This window comes from Lipotes vexillifer, unplaced genomic scaffold (assembly GCF_000442215.2).
Source record: "Lipotes vexillifer unplaced genomic scaffold, Lipotes_vexillifer_v1.1 scaffold397, whole genome shotgun sequence".
NCBI classification, from domain to species: Eukaryota; Metazoa; Chordata; class Mammalia; order Artiodactyla; family Lipotidae; genus Lipotes; species Lipotes vexillifer.
In genome coordinates, this window is record NW_006772681.1 from 3,775,053 (window position 1) to 3,789,274 (window position 14,222).

The 14,222-nt window shown below is 49.0% G+C and overlaps 2 protein-coding genes across 5 annotated transcripts in view; one reads left to right on the top strand and one right to left on the bottom strand.

Annotated features, from left to right (window-relative positions):
- The window catches only part of GSS (glutathione synthetase), a 32,819-nt gene extending 27,627 nt beyond the window's left edge, over positions 1-5,192 (top strand). The window contains exons 10-13 of one of the 2 annotated variants that reach the window (XM_007447789.1): positions 1,314-1,508; positions 1,995-2,076; positions 3,555-3,744; positions 4,634-5,192. In XM_007447789.1, coding sequence (XP_007447851.1) covers positions 1,314-1,508; positions 1,995-2,076; positions 3,555-3,744; positions 4,634-4,757 — 591 coding nt within the window. In that variant the 3' untranslated portion in view covers positions 4,758-5,192. The remainder of the gene's footprint in view (positions 1-1,313; positions 1,509-1,994; positions 2,077-3,554; positions 3,745-4,633) is intronic. The other variant, XM_007447790.1, reaches the window with a different exon arrangement.
- Positions 5,193-5,651: 459 nt separating this feature from the next.
- Positions 5,652-14,222, bottom strand: part of ACSS2 (acyl-CoA synthetase short chain family member 2) — a 49,065-nt gene continuing 40,494 nt past the window's right edge. For 2 of the 3 annotated variants that reach the window (XM_007447788.1, XM_007447787.1), the window contains exons 8-18: positions 13,295-13,432; positions 11,783-11,953; positions 11,341-11,474; positions 11,011-11,143; positions 10,873-10,929; positions 10,597-10,677; positions 9,366-9,474; positions 7,840-7,908; positions 7,333-7,509; positions 6,676-6,750; positions 5,659-6,535 (exon numbers count right to left, since the gene is read on the bottom strand). In XM_007447788.1, coding sequence (XP_007447850.1) covers positions 6,408-6,535; positions 6,676-6,750; positions 7,333-7,509; positions 7,840-7,908; positions 9,366-9,474; positions 10,597-10,677; positions 10,873-10,929; positions 11,011-11,143; positions 11,341-11,474; positions 11,783-11,953; positions 13,295-13,432 — 1,272 coding nt within the window. In that variant the 3' untranslated portion in view covers positions 5,659-6,407. Of the gene's footprint in view, positions 6,536-6,675; positions 6,751-7,332; positions 7,510-7,839; positions 7,909-9,365; positions 9,475-10,596; positions 10,678-10,872; positions 10,930-11,010; positions 11,144-11,340; positions 11,475-11,782; positions 11,954-13,294; positions 13,433-14,222 lie in introns of all 3 variants that reach the window. The other variant, XM_007447786.1, reaches the window with a different exon arrangement.

The window sequence follows — 14,222 nt, forward strand, 5'->3', positions numbered from 1 at the left end:
CCCTACTTTCCACAATGGGGTACTTTTCTGGGTTTTTCTCTGATATTCAGGGTACCTGTAACTCTACCCAGAAAACTAGCCTGGTTGTTAGGTGGCTGGAGTTATTGGTGAAGACCAGGCAGAGATGCTGCAGGTGGACTGACTACATCAAAGAAAGGACAGCATGCGTGGGGGGTGAGAGTGGGATGGGGGTGGGGGTGGTGTTCCTCAGGCCATAGCCCTGATCCTGCTGTGGGCAGTTTGATGTGGTCTGGAGTCAAGGACAGACTGTCCCTCTAGTGCCTGAGAATGGGGACTAGAGCTGGGAGGCATGATCCTCTGCTGTTTTCCTGCCTCTCGCACCCTAAACTCCTGGCCCACCAGACTATTCATCCTGCGATTACTCACCTGCAGACCTTTGCTCATATTATTCTGTTAACCTTAATACCTCTTCCCTGTTGAGTCTCACCTGTCACACTCTACCTGTCCACTCAATTTCACCTCATTAAACAACAATAACAAATATTTATTGAGCACCTACAAAGCTTCAGGCACTGTGTTAGACACTAGGGATACAACAGGAAATGAGACAGACAAGGGTCCTTATGGAGCTCACAGTTTGGTCAGGGAGATGGTCATCAGAAAGTAAAAAGTAGAAAAAATGGTTTTTTCTAGCTGGGGGAAACTCTTTGAAACAACAGGGTGAAAACACAGAGAATTATGGGGAAACCCACATTAAATAGGGTGGTTTGAGAAGATGACTTTGAGCCAAGATTTAAGGATGAGAGGGATCCAGCCATCCATCAGAAAAGCCAAAATGACAAGAATTCCAGGCAGAGGGAAATGCAGCAAATGCAAAGGCCCTGAGGTGGAAATGACATTTGTGTTTGAGGATTGACAAACCTGTGTGGCTGCAAGGTGGGAGTGAGGTGGAGGGATGGCATGGAATGAGGTTGAAAAGGAGACAAGAAGCAGATCCTTACAGGATCTTATAGGCCGTGGTAAGGAGTTTGTATTTTATCTGTAGTACAGTAGGAAGCTGAGCTCATAAACAAGTGTCCCACCCCTTTCAAACCTCTTCATCAATTGTTCTACACCTTTTCACCTTTTATCATTTTCCCTTTTAATTATAGTCATGTGTCATTGTGCTAGACCATAAGCTCCATAAGGGCAAGAATCCTGCATAATAGGAGGGGCCGTACCTGCCTCACAAGGATGTTGCAATGACCCTGGGAGATAATGAATGTGAGGATACCTGGCACCTGAAGGATGCTCATTAAAGGCCAGCCAAAGTAAAATAAAGTAGAATTCCTTTTGGTTTCTTCTCTCTGCAGAACTGGGGAGCACGGCTGCTGCTGGAGAGGTCATGTGCTGTCAAGTGCCCAGACATTGCCACGCAGCTGGCTGGGACCAAGAAGGTGCAACAGGAGCTGAGCAGATCAGGCATGCTGGAGGTGTTGCTCCCCGGCCAGCCTGAGGCCGTGGCCCGCCTCCGTGCCACCTTTGCTGGCCTCTACTCACTGGACATGGTGCGTGGACAGCCTGCTTCTCCCACCACAGGCCCCCTAGGTATCAGGGACCCAGAGCCCAATGTGTTGCAGAGGCTGGAACTGGCACTGGGCTGGACTTGGGTCAGTGATGCTCTGAGAAAACCCCTAGAGCCCTGGGAAGGAGGGCTGGAATCCATTGTAAACTCCCACAGCAAAGGTGGAGATGGGGACGGTAACCAGGGGAAGGGGCTGAGGTAGACAGCAAGAATTAAGGAATATCTGTACGCATTTTCCAGACCTCCTGCTGCTCCTGAACTGTTGCCCAAGAAAGCTTGTTGTCACTGTACTCACTGCTACAGGGGGCTTGCTGGGGTCATATTCAGATAGTAGCATCCAGCCTAAAGGGGCTTATGGCTCTTCCTCCTCCTGCTCTTCCTCTGATGCTGCTCTACACAACCCGCAGGACCTTGGCTCCTGCCTCTTTGGCCCAAGACTGCTAGTGACTGCTTTCTTGCCTCCTGCTAGGGTGAAGAAGGGGACCAGGCTATCACTGAGGCCATTGCTGCCCCTAGCTGCTTCGTGCTAAAGCCCCAGAGAGAGGGTGGAGGTAGGTGGTTCCCCCCTTTGCAGGGCTGCTCAGTGAAAGGGGACCAGCAGGCTGTCACCAGTGCTGATCTGCACTTGCTATGGGCACGGTCCCAGGTTCTGGGGGATACAAGAGGAACTGACACATGTCCCCACCTTGGACAGTGTCCCAGGAGACCCTTTGGTCAAGTGCAGTGGAGCACAAGGGGATGTGTGAGGCGAACGTGATAACCACTACACCGCAGAAATGCCCGTGCACAAGGGAATGTGACTAACCAGCACTGGAGGGTTTGGGCAAGTGTAGTCTGAGGTGCCTGAGGGTGAATTGTGGGGAAGCAGGATGGGGGCATATCAGGAGGTTGGATATCTTCCTGCTTAGTTTGAACTCCTTGAGGGCAGAGATCATGTCTGTCTCCTGACCCAGAGGAGATGATTTTTGATCTTGGCCTTAAGGGTTAGGTAGGAGTTTCCCAGGTGGAAAAGGGGGAAGAGTATTCCATACAGAAGAAGCAACCTCAGGCATAGGCACTGGTCCATGAATGTGTGGTATGTTTGGAGATTAATGAGTAACTGGTCAGGCTGGAGTGCAGTGTGGGAGGTGAGAGAAGGCAGGGATTTGGGTTGGAAAAGATGGTTTGGGACCTGATTATAAAGGATGTTGAATATATGTAGGAAATTGGATTTTATCCTAAGGGTAGTGGGAAGCCATTAGAAAGTTTTAAGGAGGGAAGGGACACATGATTGAGCTAGGATCCATATTTCAGCCATGGTAGAGCATGTCCTGGAATGTAGGGAGACACTGGTGGCAGAGAGACCATAGAGGAGACGGGTATAGTTGTCCAGAGAGCAATGTAGAAGGCTGGGCTAGGGCTTATGACAGTGTGGAGTACAAACTGAAGAGACATGTCCGAGTTCATGACAGGTAATGGAGAGAGAGGAGTTAAATGACTCAAGAATGCCTTTCACTTGATTGAGGGTAGGAAGGTCCAGGAGAAGCAGAGTCAGGCAGAAGTAATGAGTTCTGTTTGGACATGTTGAGTTTATTTTGGGAGCCCATGGGATATCTGTGATGTCTAGAGCAGGGAGCTTTAGTTAGAGATTTGGGAGTAAACAAGTTACAGGATATAGATGAAGCCTTGGAAGAGATCTCCCTGAAAAAAAAAGTATATACGTGGAGGAGAGAACAGGGTGAAGGACTGATTCCTTGGAAACCCCAGTATTTAAGAGGGGCAGGAGCCAGTCAGGAAGGCTGAGAAGGAACAGCCATAAACAGGTAAGAAGAGAACCAGGGCAGGATGGTGTGGTGGAAGGTGTGTTCGCTTGTGTAAGAGCTCTCCTGTTAAGGTGACATTTCTTCCTTGGAAGCCAGGCCTGCCCTGGGTTCACTGAGCTGGTGTTAGGAACTGAGGTTCCTGACTTGCCCACATGGCCCTAGAAGTGGGAGCACAGGGTGGAGAAGGTGGGGAGAGGGTCCAGGGTGACTGCTTAGTGGAATTGCAGGTAACAACCTATACGGGGAGGAGATGGTACAGGCCCTGGAGCGGCTGAAGGACAGTGAGGAGAGAGCCTCCTACATCCTCATGGAGAAGATAGAACCTGAACCTTTTGGGAATTGTCTACTACGACCTGGCAGCCCTGCCCGAGTGGTCCAATGCATTTCAGAGCTGGGCATCTTCGGGGTCTATGTCAGGTGAGCCAAGCAGTGTGTTTCCTTATCTAGTAAAAGAGGCCAAGGATCCAAGATCTGCCCACCTCACAAGGCTATCAAATGAAGCCCAGATGAGAAGTGCTTTGAAACTATAAAGGAAATTCCAAGTAGTATCAAGATGGGTGAGAAAATAACCCTGGACTGGGAAACCCCAGGGAAGAAAAGAATTTGGGTCCAGTCCCAGGCCACTGGGGATTCTGGAAAAAGGTGGGATGGGCCAGCTAGAGGATACTCAGTGGCTTTGAAAAGCTGAGCGGCCCCTGGGTTTGGATTTGAGCACTAAAGAATCAGGAAGAGGAAGACTGGGGAATTTGTAAGGAACAGTTCCTGGTCCCTCATACCACTTCCTGCAAAATACTCACACCACGGTCAGCGCAAGGAAGGAATTCCAGATCCTACCATGCTCCCCACCAGAGCCTGCCCTCTCTATTATCTTCCCCTCCAACCACTCCCCTTATAGCATCTCTGCCGGCAAGTTCCTCCCCAGCCCCCCACCCCACCCCCACCACAGCCATCTTGAGAGGTAGGAAGGAAATTTACAGCTACAGAACATGAAATGTGAGCCTGGCATCATGCTAAGTGCTGTTCCTGCTTTATTCATTCCTCGTGACCATCTTGCAAAGTGAGAGGTATTATCCCTATTTTAAACTGAGGAAATTGATATTTAGAAAGGCTGAGTAACTTGCTCAGAGACACAGAGCTAATAATATCCAAGCTAGGATGCAAACCCAAATCTGATTCAAAAAGCCTAGCACTTTCTCAGGTGTAGTCAGTCACCCACATACAGCTCAGCTGGGACGAGTGAAGGTCTTGGGTTTGAGGGCTGAGTCCAGGTGATGGAGTTGTGTGTCTCCTGCTCCCATTTCTATAGGCAGGGAAAGACACTTGTGATGAACAAGCACGTGGGACATCTGCTTCGAACCAAAGCCATCGAGCATGCTGATGGTGGTGTGGCAGCAGGAGTGGCAGTCCTAGACAACCCATACCCTGTGTGAGGACACAGCGAGGCCTGCCCAGACTTTACTTGAAAGACCTTCTATCCTTTGTACTTATCATTCCTCTCCTAGCCCTCCTGAGGGGCTGCCCTCCCCTTACCTTGGGAAGGTTGATCTCTTCTAGAGATTTCCAGGGTCTTCATGGAAGGGTCAGCTGGGTACCTTCCCCACAGCTTTCCCACCTGAGAACCAGAAAAGCTGTGTTTCCCTTAGGTGCGATCTAGAGGCCCCTAAATCCTCAGGGTGTGGGTGCAGCTGAAAAGAAGCTGATCTGAGGTAAGGGACCATAACACTGCCACCCTCCTGGTAGCCCATTGTCAGCCTTTCCAGCAAGTTCCAGTGTCTGACTTGGGATAGGACTGAGGGGTAGGAGGAAAAGGGTAGAGGGGCACAGGCTTTTCCCACCTCTGCCTTAAATAAAACTACTTTGTTGATTCTGTGATTCCTTGGTTTGTACGTTTAGGGGAGGGAGAAGCTATAATCCGAGTCGGCCCACTTCAGGTAGATTGGAGCAGGGGAAGTAACTTGGCTGTAATCAGGACTCCCTAGAGTCCTATCCCTATGGATAGGACCCTGAAATTTCAATCCTTAGTCACTCACTAATGCTCCCACAGGATCACAGGGAAGAGAGAAGGTTTCTAGCAGGAGCCCAGGAGGGAAGGCAACCATGATGGGACATCACAGTTGTAATCTTGCTTCATTTGCTTTCCTGATTAGCTCAGGAGCTTGTCAAAGGGCCTGGAAGCCCTGCCTAGCTCTGCCTAAACCAAAAGTTCTAGAAGGTGAATATTGGGGTATTCCTGAGGAAAACCACTCCCCTTCCCATCCCCCACACAAGTCAGAACAGCTAGCAAGTACACGGCCTGTAAGATAACCAAGAAAGCAAGTCACCACCTTCTTAAGGTCACAGACTTTATTCCTACAACCACAGGGCTTGAGTACAACAGGCAAGAAAATAGAGCTTCTTCTGAGAATGTCTCTCATGGGCAAGTCTCTGTTCAGGGGAGGGTGGGAAAAGAGGACAAGAAAATCAAGCTCCTCTGGTCCTAGGAACATAACACATTTACTCCTTCTAAGACACAAATGATCTGAAAACCCTCTGGAAACTAAGCCCGCCTGCACAGCCTCTGGAACAAATGGCAGACAAGCCGTCTAGCACAAAAGGGAATTCAGACCCATAACAGAAGCAGCAAAGTGTTTAAAAAAATAATAATCAATTGTTCCAGGACTCACAAACAGGCATTTCTAAGGGCAAGTGCATGCCCAAAATAAGTACTGATGCTTCCTGAGAGAGCTGACGTAGCATTACAGAGTTGCTTCCCTGCTTCAGTCTATGCCCTCACTTGCCCACTGAACACTTAACTTGGGTTTGGGATATGACCTTCAGGTCGCTGTTCTGGGCGCTAATGGCTCTTTGCAGTCTAGGGGCACAGCAGCCTGAGGTTGACCTGGGCCCTGTCCCATCTGCCTGGCGGTCGCAGGAAGTTGCCAGCACCCAGAGGCAAAGCTCGTCCTCAGTTCCAGACAGCTCGTTGGGGAGGTGGTGTGGGTCAGCACAGGCCCTGAGTACTCCTAGATGGGGGCAGGGAGGGTAGGCAAAACTTTGGAAAGCCAAGCAGGGGGAATCCTGGGTAATGGGCAGGGTCCTGTTCACTGGATGGTCAGGCAACGGTGGTTGAAGAGCTGGGTGATGACGGATGGGTCAGCCACGGTGGACGTGTCCCCCAGGTCGTGGTCATTCTGAGCAATCTTCCGAAGCACCCGCCTCATGATTTTCCCTGGGGGACCACAGGCTTCTGGTTACCTGGTGACAACACTGACCCATTCCAGCCCTGCCGAAAGCTTCCATCCACACACACTCCACCACCACTGGGCCTTGGCCAAGCCAGTCCCAATCCCTCAAGGCCTCTGGACATACCTGAGCGGGTTTTAGGCAAGCTGGGTGCATTCTGGATGTAATCCGGTGTGGCAATGGGGCCAATCTTTTCTCTAACTGTAACCAACAAATCATTATGCATTTTTTCACTACCCTTAGCCAGGCTGCCCAAAACCAAGGCAGAGATGGCTTTGTTTCCAACCTATTTCCTCTTCAAGGTTTTGCCCACAATCATTCTCAGGCTCATTTCTGTCTTTCTCTCTTTTAACACATTATCTCTTTCCACTCTCATTTTATATTAATTCACCTTCATGGAACTCAAGCTCTAGAATCAGCCTGCTAGACCTGAAAATCCACTTTACTAGCAGTATGGCCTTGGACAAGAGATTTAACTTCTCTGAGCCTCAATTTCTTCATTTTAAAGTGAGAGCAACAATAGGATCTATTTCATGGAGGTGATTATAGAGATTAAATAGATTAATGCATTTAAAGCACTTAGCTCAGTGGTGGCACAGAGAAAGAATTCTATAAATGTCAATCATTATTAACCTAGTAGAGACTGGGTGGGAAGAGGGTAGTTATCCCCTAAGGCCCCCTGGGGTCTGTTTGTGGTTTGAGAAGCAGCTCACTAGAGCCCTTCCCCAGCAACCTGGGCCATCAGGACAGACCTGGCAATCCCTGCCCAGGGAAGCTCCTTACTCTGCTTCTTGAGCTCCTCAGTGAGGGTGGAGCTGAAGGTGTGGCCGTCGCACAGGGTGACAAAACAGTAGAGGCATTCGCCCTTCACAGGATGAGGGTGGCCAACCACAGCTGCCTCTGCGACAGCCTCATGTTCCACAAGTGCTGACTCTACCTCTGCCGTGCTCAGCAGGTGTCCTTGTCAAGGGAAAGGAAGTGCCATGAGAGAGATCCCAGCCCCTGTTCCATCGGTCCCAATAAGGCAGTCCTGGTCTGGTCAAATGGGGAAGGCCTTTCATTCATTCCTCATAGGACATACTTCAGTTGTCCCACCATCCTGGTTCCACTCCTCCAGGTACATTTCAGTGTTTATCACTCTTCTTCCAAAACCTGGGTCCAGAACTGAATGCTTGCTGTACTCCAGGCATGGTCTGGCCAAAGGATATCCTGGCTCTCTCAGAAGGCTTTGGCTGGGAGTTGCTGGGAAAGCAGGGTAAATAAGAAGGGAAAATGGTCCCTGGCCCTCACCAGATACATTCAGCATGTCATCAATCCTGCCAGTGATCCAGTAATAGCCATCCTGATCCCGCCGGCAGCCTGGGAAGAGAAGAAATGTGCAACATAATAAGTACCCCACAGTAGGATAGAAGATCCACGTTACCAAACTGCTACACCCACAGCAATAGCCTCCTAACAAGTCTTCCTGCTTCTGCTCTTGCCTGCTGTGGTAGCAGGCTCCAAGATGGCCACACTGATCTCTACCTCCAGGTATTCGTACCCCTGTGTAGTCCTCTTTCTCAGTGTACTACGGTTTGTCTTGTGATCAGTCGAGTCTGGCAGAAATGATAGGATGTCATTTCTGAGATTAGATTATAGAAGATTGTGGCTTCTGTGTTGGTTGCATTCTCTCAGATTACTTGCTCTGGGGGAAGCCAGCTGTCATGAGTAGCCCTATGGAAAGGTCCATGTGGCAAAGAACTGAAGGTTCCTGCCAAAAGCCACTTGAGTGAGCTTGGACGTGTGTCTTCCAGGCTCAGTCAAACCTTCAGATGACTACAGCCCCGACCACAGGTTGACTGCAACCCACGAGAAACTCTGAATGACAACCACCATCTAAGCCACTCACAGATTCCTGGTCCTCAGAAACTGTATGAGATAATACAATATTTGTTGTTTTAAGCTGCCAGGTTTGGGGGTAATTTGTTCCATGGCAATAGATAACTAACATACTGACCTGAAGTCTATTCTCCATAAAACAAGCAAAGTTATTAAATAATAAATAAATTCTTATCACTTCTCTGCTTAAAACCTCTGATGGTCTCCCACTGTACACTGGATAAAATCCAAACTCCTCACCATGGCTCACGAGGCCCTATCTTATCTCCCTCTCCAACTTGATATAAAATTCTTCCCCTTGCTCACTACATTCCAGCTACACAAGCTTCAGTCTGTTCCTCAGACATTCTAAGCTTGTGTCTCACTGGTACAGAACATTCATTCTTACTCCAGATTTTCCCATGCCTGCCTCCTTCTCACCCTTCAGGTCTCTGGTCAAATGTCACTTCAGAGAAACCTCTCACCGTCCCATCTATGGTGGCCATCCCTGCAGTACTTATTTGCTGAATTATTTGCCTGTCTCCCCTTACTTGAATGTAAGCCCCATGAGAGCTGTACTGTGCTTAGATAAGTACATGGACATAGTAGGTGGTCAATAAATATTTATGGAAGAATGGATTGGTGGGTGGACACATGGGCAAACATAGGCTCCAGACATGAGGATACACATGACATAGTAATACATACTGCCATATGCCCCATCTCTTTCAGCCTAGCAGCAAGGGAAGTAAGAACTTCTTTCCCTCATACATCAAATCTCAGATGGCACCATGCTGAGTGCCTTCCTGCAACACTCGTTCTTATAATCTTCTCTGTAGTTCTGACTGAATATTAGACACTGATACATAAGACACATCCCTAACCAACCCTTCTTGGAAATGAAAGGGGACAGTACATATCTCGGTGGGAGGTTTGGGAAGGGGATAGCCAAAGCTCACCATCTCCTGTCACATAGTACCCAGGAAACTTCTTAAAGTAGGTGGTCTCGAAGCGTTCATGGTTCCCATAGACTGTGCGCATGATCCCTGGCCAGGGCTGCTTGAACACCTGGAGAGTGAGGAAGACACAGTGGTAACATCTACTACACTGTATTACAGGAAGACAATTACAGCTTTGTCAAACCTTAGGAGAAATAGCCTGAATGCCATTCCTGAGAAGTAGGACAAAGTACAGCCTTTGGAGATGGACAATCCAGGCTTGGAATCCCAGCTCTGCCACTTACTAGCTGTGTGACCCCAGGTAAGTAATGTTATCTCTCTGAACTTCAGGATCCTTATCTGTAAATTAGAGAAAATAATCTCTACCTCCCAAAGTTATTGTGAGGATTAAATTAATAGTATGTGGAAGCTGCCTGGCACAATGTTCTGTTAGTAATAAGCATTTAGTAAATTTGAGTCTCCTTTTAGGTAATCTCTCAGGGATGCCAGTCCAGTTTGATGCAAATGAAAGCAGTTATATAAAAGTGTGGGACCCACACATAAGTAAGTAATCATTGCCCCAATCAGTAATATCCTGTGGAAGCAGATTGACAGGATGGATGAAATTCTAGGCTAAGAGTCAGAAGACCTGGATTCAAGTCTTGCCCTTGTTACTAACTTGCTCTTAATAAAAATGAAGTGGGGTGGAAGGTGGGGGCTGATGATCTCCCCACAACTGTTAATAAAATGATCACAACAACAGCTAACATTTATCAAGCACTAACTGTTAGGTTCCGTGCTAAGTAAAACCTTCACATGGATTATCTAATCAATCCAGCAACCACAGGAGACACAGGTACTATTATAACCCTTATAACATTTAGGTTCAGAGGGGTTGGGTAACTTAACTAAGGTCACAGAAGAGGCAGAGCCAGGATTTGAACCCAGGCAGGTTGACTCTGGAGCCTATATGATTTTCCACGATGTCTTCCAGACCCGAAAAGGCACCATCAGGTATCTTTGAGCAGAGCCCTTAAGAACTTTGTGGGCCAAAAGGCAGAAAGGCAGGCAAAGTATCCAGAAGGATTCCCCCCTAGGGTCTCTCTGCAGATGATAAACCCTCAACCATGGAGCTTTAGCCAAAAGCAGCTACCAGGAAAGATTAGGTTCTAAGCTCTAAAGGAGAGTCCAGTACCCCTTTGTGGACCCTCCCCCACGCCTCCTCCTCACTGAGCAAGGGCCAGGATCTCACCAGATAACCTTCAGCTTCACCTTCCAACTCTTCCCCAGACTCATTCAGGACTGCAGGAGCTACACCAAAGAATGGGAAGGTCTAGAAGCAAACAGGAGACAGGACCCACAGAGAGGAATGAGGCAACTCTGACTCAACTCTCTACCTCTCCTAAGGAGCCCCAGAGCCCCAAATTCCTCACACATATCAGTCCAGTCCCCCACTCTCTACTTAGGCCAAATGCCCCAAGACTCTACTTCTGCCCAGCCCAGGACCAGCCAAGGGAGCCTCACTCACAGCAGAACCAGGCTTCATGGGTGTGGCACCAGGGAGGGGGGTCAGCATATGGCCACCCTGTAGAAGTCAGAGATCAGGGGTTGGAGTCAGTCTTCCCACACTGTCCCTGAGCCCCAGCCTTCTGAACCCCTTACTCACTGTCTCTGTCTGCCAGAAGGTGTCCACAATGGGGCAGCGCTGGGCACCTACCACCCGGTGGTACCACAGCCAGGCCTCAGGGTTGATGGGTTCGCCCACTGTGCCTAGCACCTGTAAGGATGCCCGGCTATGCCTTGGGCAGGGGAATGGGGAGAGAGGAAGGCTCTGAGCACCACTGGGAGCCAGGAAGACATGCACAGGCTCTTCTCCTGGCCCCTCCCCTATTCCAAGCCAGGGTGTTAGAACAATGGAATGGAAAAGACTGTGCACGAAAGGCCAGCACCAGCTCTGAGGGACACCTATGGGGCAGCAGTTGGGAAGGGGTCTCACCTGGTAACAGGCTCATCTCCAAACTTCATGAGCAGGCGGATAGCTGTAGGTGCTGTGTAGAACTTCGTCACCTTGTACTTGTCCACAATACTCCATAGGCGGCTCATGTCCGGGTATGTGGGAATCCCCTCAAACTGACCCCAGTAATGGCTGGTCATTTTTGGTCCTTCTCAATAGTCCCTCCATTCCCCTACCATCCCCTCAGGCTCAGCATTTTGCCCTTTCTGACAAATCCATGGCTTCACTCCCTTATCAGACAAGCCAAGAGACCTTCCCAGTCAGGATATACAACCCCCTAAGAACTCCTATTTCTCCAGGAAACAGGTCATTGTATAAGTCCCTCTGCCTCTAGACCAAGTGGCTTTGGGAGGTTGTCACCCAGGATCATCCTGTCCATCCCCTAAATAAACCAAGTAGCCCTGAGTCCCAGCACCCTGCTTACCAAAACACTGGTGGCACCGTTGGCCAGTGGCCCATAGGTGACATAGGAATGGCCAGTGATCCAGCCAATGTCTGCCGTGCACCAGAACACATCCTCCGCATGGAAGTCAAACACATACTTGAAGGTTGTGGCCACATAGAGCATGTAGCCCCCAACTGTGTGTACCACACCCTGGGGAGAAAACAGGGCCTCAGGTTGGGGACTTGGGCTCACCCACACTGACTACCAAATAGGCTGGACAGAACTAGAGGAAAAGCCTTCTCAGGGATTCTGGTCCTGACAGCATCCCTCTCACAGCATCCATCTCTCTTCCACCCTCTTTGCATGTTCCCATCTCACACCCCACATGTATTTATAGTCAGTCCATCATTCACACCCACACCGTAAGATGGTATTTCTCAACCACCCACATTACTCTCACATACACGAACAGTTCTAGTACACTCACATCTAATAGTGTCTCTATTGTGTGTTTGTGCACACACACTCAATTATATGTTGACACACTGTGAGTGGAAAAAAAAAGATAATCTTCTTTGCTTACTCCATCAATACACCATCCCTAGGAAAGAGAGGCCCAAATTGTGTCTCTAAAGGTCCATTGAGGAATATCCAAAGCATGTGGAGAAAATAATTTATGGATGGGTGAGTGGATGGTAGAGTGACATATCTTTCAAGTCAACAGACGAGTCAGAGTTTTAAGTGTTTCCAGCTCCCACACTGTGTCCTGGGAGGTACTAGATGTTAATAGTGTGGCGAGTGGAAGGGACTGAACTCTAAGAGCTGTAGTCTAGAAGGCCAAGAGTGATCCCTGTGCCTACTCTGGGCCTCGACTTTACAGGCAGCTCTTCTTCAACCAAACCATGTGGGTATGGGCAGGGAACATAGATGTCAGCCACATGGATTGATCCTTTCCTCCTTTTCTGGGCACCATGAAAGCTTCCACCTGAATGTCTCACCCTGGGCCTCACCATCAGTGATTGAGGATTTATGTCAATTTGATTTAGAAAAGATAACATGCCATTTCTTTTTTTTTTAAAGATTTATTATTTATTTATTTAATTTACTTTCTGTCTGCATCGGGTCTTAGTTGCGACATGTGGGATCTTCATTGAGGCATGCAGGATCTTTCATTGTGGCACGTGGGCTTCTGTCTAGCTGTGGTGCATGGGTTCCAGAGCACGTGGGCTCTGTAGGTTGCGGCACCAGGGCTCTGGTTGCAGCACAAGGGCTCTAGTTGAGGCATGCGAGCTCAGTAGTTGTGGCACGTGGTCTTAGTTGCCCCGTGGCATGTGGGATCTTAGTTCAAACCCACGTACCCTGCATTGAAAGGCGAATTCTTTACCACTGGACCACCAGGGAAGTCCCTAACATGACATTTCTGAAACTCAGGGTTGTACAGTAAAATTCATGTCATTACATGCTTCCTCAGAAACTCACTTCTCACCCCTACACAGTGTATGTGTATACACACACACACACACACACACACACACACACACACACACTTGCCTTGGGTTTGCCTGTGGAGCCACTGGTATATAGGATGAAGAGTGGGTCTTCAGCATCACACCACTCAGGCTCACACTTATCCCCCGCCTCTTGCATGAGTTCATGCCACCACATGTCAACCCCCTCATTCCAGGAGATCTGCAGGGGGAAGAAGACAGGAATGGGCAGGGAGGAACTGTAAACAGCTCAAGCTGGGGGTAAAAGACACCCCTACTTAGCACCTGGAGGGGCCAGGGTGGGACTGGCAGATGGGGGTCCTGGGAGGGAGGAAGGGCCCTGCAAGGGTGGAATTGGGCAGAGAGAATAGAAGCGGAACAGGAGGCTTCTTCGGTACTTCCAGCACCCTGCTCCAGAGCTACTCTCACCCGGCCTCAGGCTAAGGAGGGCCCCTCAGCTGGTCCTTTCTCATTCTTCAATTCCTAGCTTAAATGTCACCTTCTTGGAAGGGCTTTCCCTGAACAGTATCTGATAGGTTCCCATCCCCACCCTCACCCCTGCTATTATTATTATTATTTATTTTGGCCACGCAGTGCAGCTTATGGGATCTTAGTTCCCTGACCAGGGATCGAACCCCGGCCCTTAGCAGTGAAAGTGGGGAGTCTTAACCACTGGACAACCAGGGAATTCCCACCCCTGCTATTATTCTTGATCACAGCACCTTATTTCTTTCCCACACAGCACATATTTCCAGTTATTTTATTTAGCTGTTACTTTATTTTGCTTGATTACTGTCTCCCCAAGTAGATAGTAACCTCTATGAGTGCAGTGGCATGTCTGTCTTTCCCACCCCTCCCACCAAATCCCCAACACCTAGTAAAATGCCTAGAACTCAAAAGGCACTCAGTAAATTTTGTTGGATGAGTGAATATGCACACACAAGCCTACATACACACGTATGTACTTATGGGACTAGTGGCTCATCAGCAGG